This window comes from Tachyglossus aculeatus, chromosome Y4 (assembly GCF_015852505.1).
Source record: "Tachyglossus aculeatus isolate mTacAcu1 chromosome Y4, mTacAcu1.pri, whole genome shotgun sequence".
In the NCBI taxonomy this organism is placed as follows: Eukaryota; Metazoa; Chordata; class Mammalia; order Monotremata; family Tachyglossidae; genus Tachyglossus; species Tachyglossus aculeatus.
This window is the reverse complement of record NC_052096.1, coordinates 9,313,148-9,331,851: the sequence shown is the minus strand read 5'-3', so window position 1 is coordinate 9,331,851 and position 18,704 is coordinate 9,313,148. Positions and strand designations below refer to the sequence as shown.

General features: G+C 49.4%; 1 protein-coding gene across 1 annotated transcript; it reads right to left on the bottom strand.

The window, feature by feature from the left end:
* Positions 1-1,141: 1,141 nt before the first annotated feature.
* Positions 1,142-18,161, bottom strand: LOC119946983 (butyrophilin subfamily 3 member A3-like). Its single transcript, XM_038768462.1, has 8 exons — positions 18,054-18,161; positions 11,519-11,648; positions 11,198-11,287; positions 9,183-9,530; positions 3,286-3,402; positions 2,585-2,605; positions 2,457-2,483; positions 1,142-1,827 (listed from the first exon to the last, which is right to left on the bottom strand). The coding sequence occupies exons 3-8, from the start codon at positions 11,283-11,285 to the stop codon at positions 1,142-1,144; spliced, it is 1,287 nt and encodes a 428-aa protein (XP_038624390.1). The 5' UTR covers positions 11,286-11,287; positions 11,519-11,648; positions 18,054-18,161.
* Positions 18,162-18,704: the final 543 nt, after the last annotated feature.

The following is an 18,704-nucleotide window of genomic DNA, read 5'->3' as shown; positions in this document are numbered from 1 at the left end:
CACCCCAGCGCTTAGTACAGTGTCTGACGAACAGTAAGCGCTTAACAATTACCACAGTTATCATTATTATTATTCACTTATTTGGGCCTCAGTTACCTCATCTGTGAAATAGGGATTGAGATGGTGAGCCCCACATGGGACAGGGACTGTAATTATTAATATTATTTGCTTGTACCCACCCCAGCCCTCAGTACAGTGCCTGGCACACAGTAAGCTTTTAACAAATACCACAATGATTATTATTACTCATCCCCATTTTACAGAGGAGGTCACTGAGGCACAGAGAAGTGAAGTGACTTGCCCAAGGTCACACAGCAGACATGTGGCAGAGACTGGATTAGAACTCAGATCCTTCTGCCTCTCAGGCCCTTGCTTTATTCACTAAGCCATATTGCTTCTCTAATAGTGGGTTTTTTTAAGCGCTTACTATGTGCCAAGAACTGTACTAAGCACTGGGGTAGATGCAAAATAATTGGGTTGGATATAGTCCCTGTCCCAAATAGGCCTCCCCGTCTCATTCCCATTTTACATATACATTATCTGAGGCATAAAGAAGTGAAGTGACTTGCCCAAGGTGTCGCAGCAGAGATGTGACAGAGCAGGAATTACGATCCAGGTCCTTCTGATTCCCAAAATCTTTTTACTATGCCATGCTGATTCTCTACTTAGACTGTGAGCCCTGTTTGGATTAGGGACAATGTCCAACCTGATTAACTTGTATCCAACCCATTGCCTAGAACAGTGCTCGGCACGGTGTACACATTTAACAAGTACCAAAATTATTATTTTTATACAAGATAATCAGGTTGGACACAGTGCATGTCCGACGTGAAGCTCAAAGTCTTTGTTCACATTTTACACACTAAGGCTCAGAGAAGTGAAGTGACATGCCCAAGGTCACAAAACGGACAGTTGTAGAGCTGGGATTCCAACCTAGATCCTCTGACTCTCCGGCCCATTGATAATAAGGCCACGCTACTACTTCACGCTGTCACTATACCCTGCTGATTCATCCTCGCACAATTTTCCCCATTCGCTCCTTCCTCCCCACCCACTCCACAGCAGAGGAGGCGGGCACACAGGTAGCTGCGGCCCCTCGAGGGGACAAAGAGCTGCAGGGGTCAGAGGGCAGGGTGGTTCCCTAATGGGCAGGAGGGACCCCGGGGCTGGGCTGGGCGGGGAGCAATGGGGCATCGGCCCCAGGGAGGGGATCCCCGTCCCCAGCGGCTGAGGCTGGTCCCACCCCTGGGGGGGTCACTGAGGTGTCTTGAGAGAGGGCAGGGACCGGGTCACCCCCAGCCCCACCGGGCACAGAGCAGATGGTCAGGGGGGTTGGGTCACCGAACCGAAGCCAAAAGAAAGGTCGGAGGGTCCCCGAGAAGGCGGCGCGGGGGAAAGTGTAGATGTGGGATCCGTCAGTGCCACTGTAGAAGGAGACGTCTCCAGCCTCGTAGTCCAGGTAAACCACCACTCGGAGAGGGCGGGTGCTCAGGGAGAGATAGGTTCTGGGAAAAGTTCGGGCCCAGTATCCATCTATATCTTTCATTAAAGTCCAGAATCCATCCGCAGGGGACGCTGAGATCCGCCCTTTCCTCCTCACATTTTCCCTGCAAACCCCCAGATCCCAGCCTCTTTTCTCCCCGACCTCCACCTCCCAGCAATGTCTCCCCGAGTTGAAGCGCTCGCGGCCCAGCACGCAGGAATCATAACTGAATCTTTCCGGGTTGTCGGGCAGGTCCTGCCGTGTGTTTCCACACGTCACCTGTTTCCGATCCTCGGACAGGACGAGAAAGCGATGCGCCGTGTGTGGGTCGAGAGTGACGTTGGCTGCGGACAGAGCGTGTGTGTGAGCGTTGGGGCCCGCGGGGAGAGGAGCGGGCGGGGCGGAGCCCGGGAGCGGCGCCTCCGCGAACACCAGGAGGGCTGCCCGGAGGGGGCGGCGGGGACCAACGGGGACGGAGGAGGCCCCCGAGGGGCGGACACACGCCCCTCCCCCTGGACGAGACACGGACGGTGACGGCATCGCGCCGCGCTCCGCCCCGCCCCGTCCCCACGACTCTGGACCCCACCTTCCCCGGCCTCCGCTGGGGAGCCCGCATTCCGCCCTGGGCCTTCACCTTCCCTGTGTCCCCCCTACTCTAGTCCAGCCATTCCAGGAGGCTTCTGGGCCCCCCTGGCAACAGCAGGGAGGAGCAGGAGGGGGAGGAGAAAGAGCGGGAGGAGTGGTGGGCGGAGAATGTGTCTGATGTTATAGTGTACTCTCCCAAGCGCTTAGTACAGTGCTTTGCACACAGGAAGCGCTCAATAAATATGATTGAATGAATGGAGGGGGAAGAGGCCGCCGAGGGTTCTGGGAAGGGCCCTGGGTCTGGGCCTCGGGGCAGAAGCCAAGGAGGGCCAGGACCCCCGAGGTGGGAGGGAGCAGATGTATCACAGAGCATGTTAGGGTCACTTACTGGGATGTAACTGTACCAGTGTCTGCTCTGCAAAGAGAACAAAGAGAGGAGACATCACCAGGGCTGACCGTGGAGATACAAACACCAGCATGAGAGAAATGACAGAAAAGGAAAAAAACTGAACTTACTGAGCTCCAACAGGAATTTCTCTGGAAATGAATAGAAATAAGTCAGGGATCCTCCAGGAAAGGAGAACTGGGGGAGGGCTGGCAGGGGTTGAAATGGGGTTGGAGGAAGTCAGTTTCTCGGACATACAGCGGGGAACTGGCTCCTCAGAAAGATACGTTCTACCCAAGGAATGAGCCATAGATTTGGAATGGTGACCATTGTCCCCAGAATTGCCAGTAAGAGCCAGTTGATTGTGGCCAGTCGCTATTTCCAGATCTCAGATCTCCCGGTTCTGCTGGGATTGCAGCTGCACTAGGGTGACTTGGGTGGTGGCAGAAAAATGAAAGGGTATTGATGGGCTCCGGTCTGAACTACATTCAGTCATATTTATTGAGCGCTTACTGTGTGCCGAGCACTGTACTAAGTGCTACATCCGAGGGCTGGGATTTCTACTCCCTATTGTCTCCCCACCCCATGAGTGACAGGTAACAAAGTCAGAGGTTGGTTCTTTCTCTTGGGGAAATTACTTGGGGAAATTTCTTGTATTTCTTGGGGAAATAAAATGTCAGGTTGTGTGTTGCACGTATGAGGTTGGGGATCTGTCTTTGCCAGGTATCTGGGGGCACTGACCTCTGATCTGTCTGTCTTTCCCTTCCCCATCTAGTCTACTGCCTTTCCCTGCTGCAAGAAAGAGGTCTCAGAAATATCCTCATTCCTTTACCTTTGTCCTTGGGGTGTTTCCAGATGAGATAAAGACCCCCAGCGATGAGCAGTCCCAGCACAGGGAGGGTCACTCCCAGGGCCACCATCAAGGACAAAGCCGTTGGGAAGAGGGGAGCTGAAATACAATTCCCAAAAATATCAGAGGGAAACATGGGGCAAGTATGGCCATAGCTCTGGGGGAGTTAGATCCACAGGTGAGGAGGCATGACCAGGGGTCCTATTGTCCTCTCTGTGTCTTTGCCTCAGGACATGCTAAGTGCCAAGAGCAGGTGCAGTGACCCCTGGTCTCCCTTCCTATCTCTGAAGGGAAGGTGGGGGTGTAGGGTTGGGACCCAGTGGTTTGGGGAGCACAGTGAGCACTGTGGGGAATGACAAAAGCCGAGCATTTCCTGGACCAGGCCAGGCTGGGGTGAGGTTACAGGGGGGTCACGCAGGCGAAGGTGCCCCTCATGATCCCCCAGGGAGAGTGTTGTGTCCTCAGTTAGAGGGTCTCACTCCCCTTCTCCCCAATCTCAGGCTTTGACTATTTCTGCCAGCACAGGAGAAGCAGTGTAGCAGAGGGGAAAGATCACGAACCTCGGAATCGGACATCTGGAGTTCTAATCTGGACTCCCCCACTTGTCTTCTGTGTGACCTTGGGCAAGTCACTTACCTTCTCTGTGCCTCATTTCCCCATCTGCAAAATGGGGATTAAATGCTTGTGCTTCCTCCTACTTAGAATGTGAGCCCCTTGTGGCTTGGTGGACAGAGTACGGGCTTTGGAGTCAGAGGTTGTGGGTTCAAATCCAGGCTCTGCCAATTGTCAGCTGTGTGACTTTGGGCAAGTCACTTAACTTCTCTGTGCCTCAGTTCCCTCATTTGTAAAATGGGGATTAAGATTGTGAGCCCCCCGGGGGACAACCTGATCACCCTGTAACCTCCCCAGCGCTTAGCACAGTGCTTTGCACATAGTAAGCGCTTAATAAATGCCATTATTATTATTATTATTATTATTATTATTTGTTAAGCACTTACTATGTGCCAAGCACTGTTCTAAGCACTGGGGTAAATATAAATTAATCAGGTTGGACACGGTCCTTATCCCATATGAGGCTCACATTTTTAATCCCCACTTTACGGATGAGGTAACTGAGGCACAGTGAAGTGAAGTAACTTGCCCAAGGTCACAAAGCAGACAAGAGGGGGAGCCAGGATTAGGACCCACAACCTCTGACTCCCAAGCTCATGCTGTTGCCATTAGGCCATGCTGCTCCCCATATGGGACCTTATTATCTTATACATACTATTATTATTATTATTATTATTAATAATAATAATAATAATAATAATAATAATTTTGGTATTTGTTAATTGCTTACTATGTGTCCAACATTGTACTAAGCACTGGGGAGGATACAAGGTGATCAGATTGTCCCACATAGGGCTCACAGTCTTCACCCCCATTTTACAGATGAGGTAATAGGCCCAGAGAAGTTAGGTGACTTGCCCAAAGTCACAGAGCTGACAATTGGCAGGGCTGGGATTAGAACCCATGACCTCTGACTCCCAAGCCTGGGCTTTTTCCATTGAGCCATGCTGCTTCTCTATTACAACACAGGATCCCCATGGAACCAGGAAAATGCTGCTTCCCCTCGGGCTTTGACTCCCTGTGTCCACCCTGCCAGTGCTTTCCCAACGGAAGGCACGGGAAGAGGGGTAGCAGTGCAGCACCCAGAGGTTCTCACCTGGGAGAGAAGGGGAGGAAGGGGAGGAGGGTCCTGTGCTCTGTTCTTAACCTTCACCTGGACCACAAATTCCTTCCCAACCTCACTCCACAACTCCATTTTCTGCTTCCCTGATCCTTGCCCCCATCCAGAGCTGTTCCCCCATCAAAACTCAAGTGTGTATGTGTGTGTGGGAGGGGGGGGAATGACAGAGTGTGTGATGCTCATGAACTTCTGTTAGAAAGCTCTATGTGGACGTGGAATGTTTGTTGCTACATTGTACTCTCCCAATTGCTTAGTACAGTGCTCTGCACACAGTAAAAGCTCAATACATATGATTGAATGAATGAATGAATGTGGTCCACACAGTAAGTGCTCATTAAATACCATTGAATAAATGAATGAATGAAAACCAATAGAGAAGCATGGCCTAATTGAAAGAGCATTGACCAGGGAGTCAGAGGACCTGGGTTCTAATCCTGGATCCACCACTAGCCTGCTGCTAGTGACCTTGGACAAGTCACTTAATTTCTCGGTACCACAATTAACTCATCTATAGAATGGGGATAAAGCACCTGTTATCAATAAATCAGTCGATGGTATTTAGTAAGAGTTCATAGACACGATATCCTTGCCTACAAGGAATTCACAGTCTAGTAACTCACTAGTGATGTGACTCCCCACACCTCGATGTTGTCTATCTTGCTGCCGACCTCTCACCCATGTCCTGCCTTTGGCCTGGTTATGCCCTGCCACTTCATATCCAACGGACGATCACGCTTTCCACCTTGAAAACGTTATTGAAGACACATCTCCTCCAAGAGAACTTCATTGACTAGGCCCTCATTTCCTCTTCTCCCACTGCCTTCTGCTTTATCCTTGCACTTGGATTCACACCCTTTATTCACCCCTCCCTCAGTCCCACGGCCCTTTTGTACATATCTGTAATGTATTTATTTATATTAATATGTCTCCTCCTCTAGACTGTAATGTAAGCCTGTAGTGGGCAAGGAGCGTGTCGATCAATTCTGTTATATTGTACTCTCTCAAGTGCTTAGTACGGTGCTCTACACACAGTAAATGCTTCATAAATTCATTCATTCATTCAATCATATTTATTGAGGGCTTACTGTGTGCAGAGCACTGTACTAAGCGCTTGGGAAGTACATGTTGGCAACATGTAGACACGGTCCCTACCCAACAGTGGGCTCACAGTCTAGAAGGGGGAGACAGACAACGAAACAAAACATATTAACAAAATAAAATAAATAGAATAAATATGTACAAGTTAAATAGAGTAATAAATATGTACAAACATATATACATATATACAGGTGCTGTGGGGAGGGGAAGGAGGTAAGGCTTGGGGGATGGGGTGGGGGAGGAGGGGGAGAGGAAGCAGAGGGCTCAGTCTGGGAAGACCTCCTGGAGGAGGTGAGCTCTCAGTAGGTCTTTGAAGGGAGGAAGAGAGCTAGCTTGGCAGATGTGCGGAGGGAGGGCATTCCAGGCCAGGGGGAGGATGTGGGCTGGGGGTCGATGGTGGGACAGGCGAGAACGAGGCACAGTGAGGAGGTTAGCAGCAGAGGAGCAGAGGCTGCGGGCTGGGCTGTAGGAGAGAAGGGAGGTGAGGTAGGAGGGGGCAAGGTGATGGAGAGCCTTGAAGCTGAGAGTGAGGAGTTTTTGCCTGAGGCGTAGGTTGATTAGTAGCCACTAGAGATTTTTGAGGAGGGGAGTAATATGCCCAGAGCGTTTCTGCACAAAGACGATCCGGGCAGCAGCGTGAAGTATAGATTGAAGTGGGGAGAGACAGGAGGATGGGAGATCAGAGAGTAGGCTGATGCAGTAAATACGACTGAAAGTGGGGAAAACAGAAAATAAAATACATAACAGATAGGGGAATCAGCTGAGTATGAGAGGATGGACATAAGTGCTATGGGGCTGGGATAGGGTGATCATTAAAGTGTGTCAGGGGAACAGACCCAAGTGCAAAGGAAGGGTGGAAGGGAGAGCAAACATTGGAGGAGCTGTGAAGCACTCAATCAGCTCATCCCATCCTACCTCACGTCACTAATCTACTAAAGCCCAGATTGCTCACTTTGCCCCAATCTCGTCTATCTCTCCACTGACCCCTTTCCCACATCCTTACCCCTAGCCGGGAACTCCCTCCCCCTCCAAATATGCCACACCACCACTCTCTCCACCTTCAAAGCATAAGTTCCCTCTAGACTGTAAGCTCACTGGGGACAGGGAAAGTGTGTTTATTGTTGTATTGTAACCTCCCAAGCGCTTAGTACAGTGCTCTGTACTAAGTAAGCACTCAATAAATATGATTGAATGAATGAATGCATCTTCTCCAAAAGGCCTTCCCTTATTAAGCCCTCTTTTCCCCAGCTTGCTCTCCCTTTTTTGTCATCTATGCACTTGGATATGTGACTTCGGGACATTTGAAATTCAGCCCACCCATCAGCCCTACAGCACCCATGGATATATATTTAAATTATACATATCAATGTCTGTCTCCCCGTCTAAACTGTAAGCTCATTATGGGCAAGGAACATGTCTGCTAATTCTTTTGTATTGTACTCTCCCAAGTGCTTGGTACAGTGCTCTGCACATAGTGAACACTCAATATATATGATTGATTCATCGACTGATTGGTTGAATTTAGTAAGGTTTGAAAATGGAGAGAGATGTGATCCGTTGGACGTGGACATGAACGAAAAACAGTGTGGACTAGTGGAAAGAACATGGTCCTGGGAACAGAGGACCCAGATGGTAATCCTGTATCCACCACTTGTCTGCTGTATGACCTTGGGCTATTAACTTAAATTCTCTGTGCCTCAGTTCCCTCATCTGTAAAATGGGGAATAAATCCTACTTCCTCCTACACAGACTGTAAACCCCATGCAGGGACTGTGTCCAGCCTGATAACCTTTTATCTATCTTAATGCTTAGAACAGTGCTTGGCACATAGTAAGCACTTAACAAATATAATAAAAAATATGATAATGAATAGGAAAGGAGTTCCATAATAATGAATTGGGAGGGATGACATTAACAGGGTTGACAGTGAGAGGCATGGGATTGAGGTACAGGGAGTAGATTGGCGTTGAAGGAGAAAAGTGGGTGGGTAAGAAGTCTGGGTAATAATAATAATGACTGTATTTGTTAAGTGCTTACTATGAGCCAGGCACTGTTCCAAGAGCTGGGGCAGATACAAGCTAATTGGGTTAGACAAAGTTCCTGTCCCACATAGGGCTCACAGTCTTCATCCCCATTTTAAAGATAAGGGAACTGTGGCACAGAGAAGTTAAGTGACTTGTCCAAGGTCACACAGCAGATAATTAGCGGAGCCAGGATTAAAGCCCAGCTCCTTCTGATTCCCAGGCCCCTTCTCTAACCACTAGGCCAAGCTGCTTCTGGGTGGGAAAGGGAAAGCTGATTGAGAGACTTAAAGCCCCTCCTTAGATGGTGATGCCATGTGCAACAGGGATTTTATCTGATCTGCTCATGCTGCATCTACTACAGGGCTTAGTAAAGTGCTTGGCACATAGTAAGCACTTAAAAACTGACAATTTTATTATTAGTAATGTTATTATTACTCCTACTGTCCACCTTCACAGACCCTGCCCAAACCAGCCTGACCTCACCTTACCCTATTTCAACCCAACCCTCCTTGACCCCTTGTGACCCCTGACTAGTCCCCACAGCAATGGAGCATAATCAGGCCCAGAGGTAGCCTTGCTCCATCCTGACCAGACTGAGCTGGGACCACCAGAACAGAGCCCTGTCCCGACCCTGCATAGTCCCCAGATCAGAGGGACCCCTGACATTAGAAAACATAAATGTTTCCTGGGGAAAGCCTGTCCAGTAGGTGATGGAGGGTTGTCTTGCTCTGAGCTCCATCTTGGTCCCAAGTTATTCAGAATCACAGGAATCCAATCCGGGAACAGAACCAGGAAGAGACTGACCCATGGAAAATGTTCCATGGAAATACTGCAATGAGCAGTGCTGCCTGTAAACCAGCAGAGGGTTGGGGGTAACAAGAATAAGACCCTGGGCAAGAAGAGTGGACCTTGTAGAGTGCTGAAGCTGTAAGAGACTCTGGGTAAGGACAGGATTGTCTGTAAGGCTGCTTAAGAATAAGAGAGAAAAATCCTCCACTGGTCACAATGAAAAACCAGCCACTCACCAACCACCTGCAGCTCCAGAGGGGCCTCCTCATCAAAAGTGCCATCATAGAAAGAACAATGATACTTTCCCTCATCAGAGACTCTGACATTGTGTAGTCTCACAGCCACACTTCCATAATCCATGTCGTTTCTCACCAACTCCGTCCTCCCTCGATACTCCTCCATCTGCTCTCCAAACGGCTCCTCTCCATTAACGTACAGGTGCACAATGTCAGAGGGCTGGGATCGGAACCACCTCACCTCCATAAACACAGCGCTTTCCTTAATGTTCAGGTGACAGGGCATCTCAGTGTCTCCCCCCTCCAAGGCCAGGACAGGCTCAGCAGGTCCAATCACAGAAAACTGAGCTGTAACAGAGAGAGACTGTCAGAAAGGAGCTGGGACTGGGGCTTTAGTGGGCGGGAGAGACATCTCCAGAGGAAGGACAGAGCTGCCGCCTGTCTGCTCTTTGAAGGCCCCAAAGTGTCCGGTTCCCTTCTATTCTCCATCTATACCCTCTCCCTTGGAGAACTCATTCACTCCCATAGCTTCAACGACCATCTCGATGCAAATGATTCCCAAATCTCCATCTCCAGCCCTGGTCTCTCTCCTTCTCTCCAATCTCACACTTTCTCCTGCCTTCAGGACATTTCTACTTGGATGTCCCGCAGATACCTCACCCTTAACATGTCCAAAACAGTGCTCCTTATCTTCACACCCAGACCCTTTCTTCCCATGACATTCCCATCACTAAAAACTGCACCATTATCCTCCCTGTCTCACAAACCTGTAATCTTGGCATTATATCCTCAACACGTCTTTCTCATTCTCATTCTCAGGGAAGCAGCATGGCAAAGAACATGGGCTTGGGAGTCAGAGGTCATGGGTTCTAATCCCAGCTCTGCCACATGTCTGCTGTGTGACCTTGGGCAAGTCACTTAACTTCTCTGAGCCTCAGTTACCTCATCTGTAAAATGGGGATTGAGACTATGAGCCCCACATGGGACAACCTGATCACCTTGTATCCCCCCAACGCTTAGAACAGTGCTTTGCATATAGTAAGCACTTAACAAATGCCATCATTTTTAGTATTCCACACACATATTCAATCTATCACCAAATCCTGTCTGTACAACCTTTGCAACATTGCTAAAATCCACCCTTTCCTCTCCACCCAAACTGCTACATTAACCTAAGCACTTATCCTATCCCACCATGATTACTGCATTAGCCTCTTTGCTGACCTCCCTGCCTCCTGTCTCTACCCACTTCAGTTCATACTTCACTCTGTTGTCCCGATAATTTTCTTACAAAAACGTTCAGTCCATGTTTCCCCACTCCTCAAGAACCTCCAGTAGATGTCTTTCCACCTCCATATCAAGAAGAAACTCCTTACCATCAGCTTTAACACACTCAGTCAGCTTGCTCTCTCCTACCTCACCTTCCTGATTTTCTACTATAACCCAGCTTGCACACTTTGCTCCTTTAATACTCACTAGACCTCAATCTCACTACCAAACCCTCACCCACATTCTGCCTCTGCCCTGGAATCCCCTTCCCCTTCATATCTGATTGATGATCACTCTCCCTGATGTCAAAGCCTTATTAAAAGCACATTTCCTCCAAGAAGCCTTTCCCAACCAAGCCCTCATTTTCTCTCCTCCCATTCCCTTGTGCATCACTCTTCCACTTGGATTTGCCACCTTTCCTAATCCCACCCTCGGCCCCATAGCATTTATGTACATATCTGTAAAACATTTATTTATTTCAATGCCCATCTCCCCCTCTAGACTGTAAACTCTTTGTGTGCAAGAAATGTGTCTACCAACACTGTTATATCATACTCTCCCAAGTGCTTAGGACAGTGCTTTGCACATGGTAAGTGTTCAGTAAATACACATGATTGACTGAGAGGACATATAATCCCCTCAGATCTGATCTCTGAGAGAAACATTCCACTGGCAATCCATGGGGGATTTATTTTCTCCCTCTGAGACATCCTCATGGGGCAGTGAAATGGGGAAGAAATTCCTACCTGAACCCATTGTGAGCAGCTGGAGAAAGAGGAGGATGATACGGAACCTGGATTTGAAGGATTCTGGGAAACCTGCCATGTTCTTCATCACTGGAGCCAAAGAGAGACAACAGGGGCTCAGTCGAAACCTGTCACTCACCATCAGAGAGCCAGGCCAAGGCTGGGACATGAGGCACACAGCAGTGGAAGACTCTTGGATCTGACATTGGTACAGATCAGCTTCTTGTCACATTTGTCACCAAATGTCCCAAAACAACTTTCTTACCCCTGGCACCCAGATATCAATCCCCAACACTCCCAGACCCATGCCAGACCACTCACAGTCTCTGTCCCTTAGGGTGAGTCAGGGAGATGACCTGAATCTGCTCTTCATTCCAATATGGGCAGCGGGATCACGGCTCCAGTCCCTTGGCCAGGATCTCCTGGGCATTTACAGCTACAGAACACTGACCTGAGAGTTGGTGGTTTGAGAACAGAGGTCAAAGGTCAACAAGAGCTTTGGGATGTTTCCTTTGTCTCCATTAGGCATTTCCAGCATCTGAACAGGGTTGCAGGAACCTTGCAGAGCTGAGTTATGGACCAGGCTCTGCAGGGGGGCCTAGCCCCCATGGTATCCCTGAGAACTGGGGAAGTCACAGTCCCTTCTAGATCACAGTCCCTTCTAGACTGTGAGCCTGTTGTTGGGTAGGGATTATCTCTATATGTTGCCAATTTGTACTTCCCAAGCACTCGGTACAGTGCTCTGCACACAGTAAGCATTCAATAAATACGATTGAATGAATGAATGAATGAATGAACTGGTTCTTAGTAGAAGGCTACTACCTCACCCTGTCCCAAGCAGTCACTGTGGAAGTGAAAGTAGAACAGGACAATGACTGGACTCTGGACTGGACTCCCCACCACACCCTATTATGGTGAGGAATAAAAATGGTTGTGGGAGGAGAATCTCCAGTTCCCAGATCCTCTCCCGGACCCAGACCAGATGTGTGTGAACACTGTGGTGTGAACTGTTTCCCCACCATGAGGACCCTCGTGTCCCTCCTGGATCCGTTGTCCCCACAAGTACAGGAATTCTCCTGGACGATAGAGGTGGGAGTGTGGAGAGGGAAGAGAAGGGACCACCATTCCTGTTAATAATAATAACAATAATAGCAATTGTTAAGCGCTTACTATGTGCCAAGCCCTGTTCTAAGCACTGCGGGGGTGGGGGTGGGGGGTGATACAAGGTAATCAGTTTGTCCCACATGGGGCTCACAGTTTTAATCCCCATTTTACAGATGAGGAAACTGGCCCAGAGAAGTTAAGTGACTTGCCCAAAGTCACACAGCTGACAAGTGGCAGAGTTGGGATTAGAACCCATGACCTATGACTCCCAAGCCCGTGCTCTGTCCACTGAGCCATGCTGCTTCTCTGTTCTGGAAAAGCTTGAGTTGGGGCATTGCCCGTCTTCCCTCTACCCTTTGCTCCTCCCACCTCCCTTCTGCCTCTGGTCCCCAAAAGTGTTAGTCAGTTTGGGAAGGTCGGAGTTGGGGGGAAGAGGAGGAGAGAGAGGAATCAGATTCCTCCAACTCTGTAATGTGCCAGATCCAGAGAAGCAGTGTGGCTCAGTGAAAAGAGCTCAGGCTTTGGAGTCCAAGGTCATGGGTTCGAATCCAGGCTCCGCCAACTGTCAGCTGTGTGACTTTGGGCAAGTCACTTAACTTCTCTGTGCCTCAGTTACCTCATCTGTAAAATGGGGATTAAGACTGTGAGCCCCCCGTGGGACAACCTGATCACCTTGTAAACTCCCCAGCACTTAGAACAGTGCTTTCCACATAGTAAGCACTTAATAAATGCCATTATTGTTATTACTAGCTCCCTCCCTGCCCAGAACAGGGATTCATTCATTCATTCAATCGTATTTATTGAGCGCTTACTGTGTGCAGAGCACTACTGTACTAAGCACTTGGGAAGTACAAGTTGGCAACATATAGAGACAGTCCCTCCCCAACAGCGGGCTCACAGTCTAGAAGGGGGAGACAGACAACAAGACATAACATATTAACAAAATAAAATAAATAGAATAAATATGTACAAACAAAAAATAGAGTAATAAATACATACAAACATATATACATATATACAGGTGCTATGGGGAGGGGAAGGAGGTAAGGCGGGGGGTGGAGAGGGGGAGGAGGGGGAGAGGAAGCAGGGGGCTCAGTCTGGGACGGCCTCCTGGAGGAGGTGAGCTCTCAGTAGGGCTTTGAAGGGAGGAAGAGAGCTAGCTTGGCGGATGTGCGGAGGGAGGGCATTCTAGGCCAGGGGGAGGACGTGGGCTGGGGGTAGATGGAGGGACAGGTGAGAACGAGGCACAGTGAGGAGATTAGTGGCTGAGGAGCGGAGGGTGCGGGCTGGGCTGTAGAAGGAGAGAAGGGAGGTGAGGTAGGAGGGGGTGAGGTGATGGAGAGCCTTGAAGCTGAGGGTGAGGAGTTTTTGCCTGATGTGTAGGTTGATTGGTAGCCACTGGAGATTTTTGAGGAGGAGAGTAACATGCCCAGAGCGTTTCTGCACAAAGACGATCCGGGCAGTGGCGTGAAGTATGGATTGAAGTGGGGAGAGACAGGAGGATGGGAGATCGGAGAGGAGGCAGTAAGCTAGCCAGGATAAGATGAGAGATTGAATGAGCAGGGGAATGGTTTGGATGGAAAGGAAAGAGCGGATCTTGGTAATACGATTGATGATGGTAATGTTGTGGAGGTGAGACCGGCAGGTTTTGGTGACAGATTGGATGTGAGGGGTGAACGAGAGAGTGGAGTCGAGGATGACACTAAGGTTGCGGGCTTGCGGGGTTCTTCCCTCCCTCTCTGCCCCAATGGCTGGGAGTGTCAGTGGGTGAAGCTGTGATGAGAGAATGGACAGGGTGCCAGAAGCGGGAGGTGGGAGCCAACCCTAATCCCTTAATGGCTCCCTCTGACCCCACTGTGTCTCTAACCCAAATCGGGGAGATCTTCTAGACTGTAAGCCTGCTGTTGGGTAGGGACCGTCTCTATATGTTGCCAACTTGTACTTCCCAAGCGCTTAGTACAGTGCTCTGCACACAGTAAGCGCTCAGTAAATATGATTGAATGATTCTAAGGGATGACCCAGCTCCAGTCAATCAGTCAATCATATTTATTGAGTGCTTACTGTTTGTGGGCACTGTATTAAGTTGCTTGGGAGAATACAACACAACAGTGTAATACACAAATTCCCTGCCCACAGCATGCTTACAGTCTAGAGGGAGAGGCAGACATTAATTTGAATCAATGAGGGAGGTTTACATAAGTGCTGTGGGGCTGGGGGCTGAGGTGGTGAATAAAAGAAGCAAGTCTGAGTGACACAGAAGGGAGTGGGAAAAGAATAAATGAGGGCTTAGTTAGGGAAGGCCTCTTGGAGGAGATGTGCTCTCAATAAGCCTTTGAAGTGGAGGAGAGTAATTGTCTGTCAGATATGAAGAGGTATGGCTTTCCAAGGCCAGAGACAGGACAAGAGGTCTGCGGCAAGATAGACGAGATTGAGGTACAGTGAGAAGGTTGGCATTAGAGGAGTGAAGTGGACAAGTTATAGTAGAAGTGTATCAAGGGGAAGTAGGAGGGGAGGGGAGGAGGGGAGGAGGTAGGTGTGTGAGGTAGGTAGGTGACTGTGCTTTAATACTGAAGGTAAGGAGTTTCTGTTTGACACGAAGGGGGATAGGCAACCACTGGAGGTTCCTGAAGAGTGGGGAAACATGGACGGAATGTTTCTGTAGAAAAATGATCCAGGAAGCAGAATGAAGTATGTACTAGAGTGGGAAGAGACAGGTGGCAGGGAGGTCAGCAAGACAGGTGATAGAGTAATAAAACTCAGCATGTCCAAGACTGAGCTCCTAATCTTCCCTCCCAAACCCTGTCCTCTCCTGGACTTTCCCGTCACTGTGGACGGCACTACCATCCTTCCCATCTCACAAACCCGCAACCTTGGTGTCATCCTTGACTCCACTCTCTCATTCACCCCACACATCCAATCCGTCACCAAAAACTGCCGGTCTCACTTCCACAACATCGCCAAGATCTGCCCTTTCCTCTCCATCCAAACCACTACCTTGCTGATTCAATCCCTCATCCTATCCTGACTGGAATACTGCATCAGCCTCCTTTCTGATCTTCCATCCTCCTGTCTCTCCCCACTTCAGTCTATACTTCACTCTTCTGCCTGGATTATCTTTCTACAGAAATGCTCTTGACATGTCACTCCACTCCTCAAAAATCTCTAGGGGTTGCCTATCAACCTTCGAATCAAGCAAAAACTCCTCACTCTAGGCTTCAAGGCTCTCCATCACCTCGTTCCCTTCTCTCCTTCTACAGCTCAGCCCGCACACTCCGCCTCTGTCGCTAACCTCCTCAATGTGCCTCATTCTCGCCTGTTTTGCCATTGACCCCTGACCCACGTCCTACATCTGGCCTGGGATGCCCTCCCTCCACACATCCACCAAACTAGCTCTCTCCCCCACTTCAAAGCCCTACTGAGAGCTCACCTCCTCCAGGAGGCCTTCCCAGACTAAGCCCCCCTTTTTCTTCTCCTCTTCCTCTTCCCCTCCCCAACGCCCCCACCATCTATCCCCTTCCCCTTCCCCACAACACTTGTATTACTCTATTTGTTTTATTAATGATGTATATATAGCTATAATTCTATTTATTCTGATGGTACTGACTGCCTGTCTACTTGTTTTGTTTTGTTGTCTGTCTCCCCCTTCTAGACTGTGAGCCCATTGTTGGGTAGGGACCGTCTCTACATGTTGCCGATTTGTACTTCCCAAGCACTTAGTACAGTGCTCTGCACACTGTAGGCACTCACTAAATACGACTGAATGAATGAATGAAAGGATAGGATAAGTGCTTGGATTAACATGGTAGCAGTTTGGATGAAGTGGAAAGGAGGGGCTTTAGCAATGTTGTGAAGGTTGAACCAACAGGATTTAATGATAGATTAAATACGTGGGTTGTATGAGAGAGAGGAGTCAAGGATAACATCTGGGTTACTGGCTTCTGAGACAGAAAGGTTGTTGGTGCTGTCTAAAGTGATGAGAAAGTCATGGGGAGAACAGGGCTTTCATTCATTCATTCATTCAATTGTATTTATTGAGCACTTACTGTTTGCAGAGCACTGTACTAAGTGCTTGGGAAGTACAAGTTGGCAACATATAGAGGCAGTCCCTACCCAACAGCGGGCTCACAGTCTAGAAGGGGGAGACCGACAACAAAACAAAACATATTAACAAAATAAAATAAATAGAATAAATATGTACCTCCTTGTGTGGGAGGGCTTGTTTGGGAAGATAAGGAGTTTGCTGTTTTGGACATGTTAAGTTTGAGGGGTCAACAGGGCATCCAAGTAGACACGTCTTGAAGGTAGGAGGAAACATGAGACTGCAGAGCGGGAGGGAGATCAGGGCTGTAGATGTAGATTTGGTAATCATTCACATAGAGGTGGTAGTTGGTGCCAAGGGAGAACTCCCACCTCTGTCCCCATCTCCACCCCACCTTCCCCAGACCAGTTGAGGCTAGGGTCATGGGGGCAGGTTGGGGGTGGGGGAGGAGAGAGAGTGTGGAAAAGAAGGGGGAGGGCCCAGCACTTTCAACAAAATGGCACCATCTGCAGTAGCCCCTGCATACAATTACTGGGAGATAATAATAATAATGGAATTTGTAAAGCACTTACTATGCACTGCACTAAATGCTGAAGTAGATACCCTATGGTCAGATTGGACACACTCTCTGTACCACTCACAGCTCACAGTTTAATGGATAAGGAGATGTTATTTTATCCCTATTTTCCAAACGAGAAAACTGAGGATCAGAAAAGTGAAGTGACTTGCCCAAGGTAACAAAGCAGGTAAGTGTTGGAGCCGACATTAGATCCAGTTCTCCCAATTGCAGACCTGGGTTCTTCCTGCTAGGCCACACTGTTCCCATGCCCTGCAGTGATCCAGGGAAGGTTCCCCTAGGGGTAGGAAGCCTGTGATGGGGAGAATCAGAATCATTAAACCCAGGCTCTTTCTGGTGCCTTTCTGGGCTGCAATATGGGAAATGAGTTTCCTCAGGATCCAGCATCATGGGTTCCCTCTGTGCAGTCAAATCCCCCCTCCCCTTCCCCTGTGCCCCAGAGGTTGGTGGGTAACAAGACAACTTCACGCTCTGATCTTTCTATTGCTCTGTCTGCCCTGCTTTTCCACAGTTCTCTCCAGGGTTCCTCAGGCATGTGGGGCTGAGGTCAACAGTGCGGTCCTTGGATGGTCCTCAATCATCTCAGCTCCCCACACCCATGTTTCCTCTCCCACCCACTATTGCCCTCTGAAGTCTGCAGGTGGGAATAGAGGGGCAGTCTCTCTGCTGTCTCCCCAGCCCACTCGCCCTCCCCCAGCAGGTCAGGGAGGAAGCTGGGGATGGGTGGTGGGTCAGCCTGGGTTCTCTGCCTCCTGTTTCACCGGGCACAGGGAGAAGACTTCTGTGGGGGAAAGGAAGGACCAGCTCTCCCTATTCAGGGGTCAGGAGGATTACAGGTAGGGGGCTACCAGAACAATCCAGGGATTGGAGTCAATGAGTAGGGGAGGAGAGACCCTGCCCATTCCAGGGAGTTTGGGGTGTTCAGTCTTTCCCTTCTGCCTCCTTCCTGAGGGCACTCTCAACCCCAGCTATCCCCTACTTCTACTTGTTCTGGGAGAGGGGCAGTGCTCAGGACGTCTCTCATCCCCCACATCACCCCCAACATCCTGTGCATACCCCTTCCCCACCTCCTCTGTCCAGAAGAATTTCCCCAAAATTCAGGTCCCTCCCCAAGAGCAGGGTTCCCCCAGACTCACCAGCCCGACTCCTCCCTGGGCTGTCACAGCCGGCAGCCCCGGCAGCAGGGCAGATTCTCCATGGTTTAGCGGTAGACAGGATCACCTATCCAGGAACTGAAGTTCCTTGTGCAGGATCAGTTGCAAAAATGGACTGGTATGGATACCACCCTCCAATAGAAAGGCAGCATTTGAATGTCTCATCAGTCACTGGGCGGAACTCACCGAAGCAGTTAGGAAAATGAAAGGGGAACTGCTATAAAGGAAATGCAGCTTGTTTGCCGAGTCTGGATGTCAGTTAGGCTGCCCAGCTGCCCCATGACCTCCAGGGAGGAGTCACCTGGGGTAGGCAGAATTCCACAAACTCTCCAGGGCTCTACTTTCTGGAATAAGGAAATCCACATTTGGTGCCAAACAATCCCACAATCCCGGGAGTGTTTTGTCTTTTGTTTCTTTTTTTTTTAATCTCTGAAATGTCAACATTGTCTCCTCTTCTAGACTATGAACTTCCTGTGGGTAGCCAACGTGCCTACCAACTCTGTTAGATGGCACTCTCCTAAAAGCTTGTACACTGCTCGACACACAGTAAGCACCTAATGAATTCAACTGATTGATCGCTTGATTGGAGGGAGGGAGGCGAAGAGGAGATGGCAAAGTATAAGGGAAGTTCAG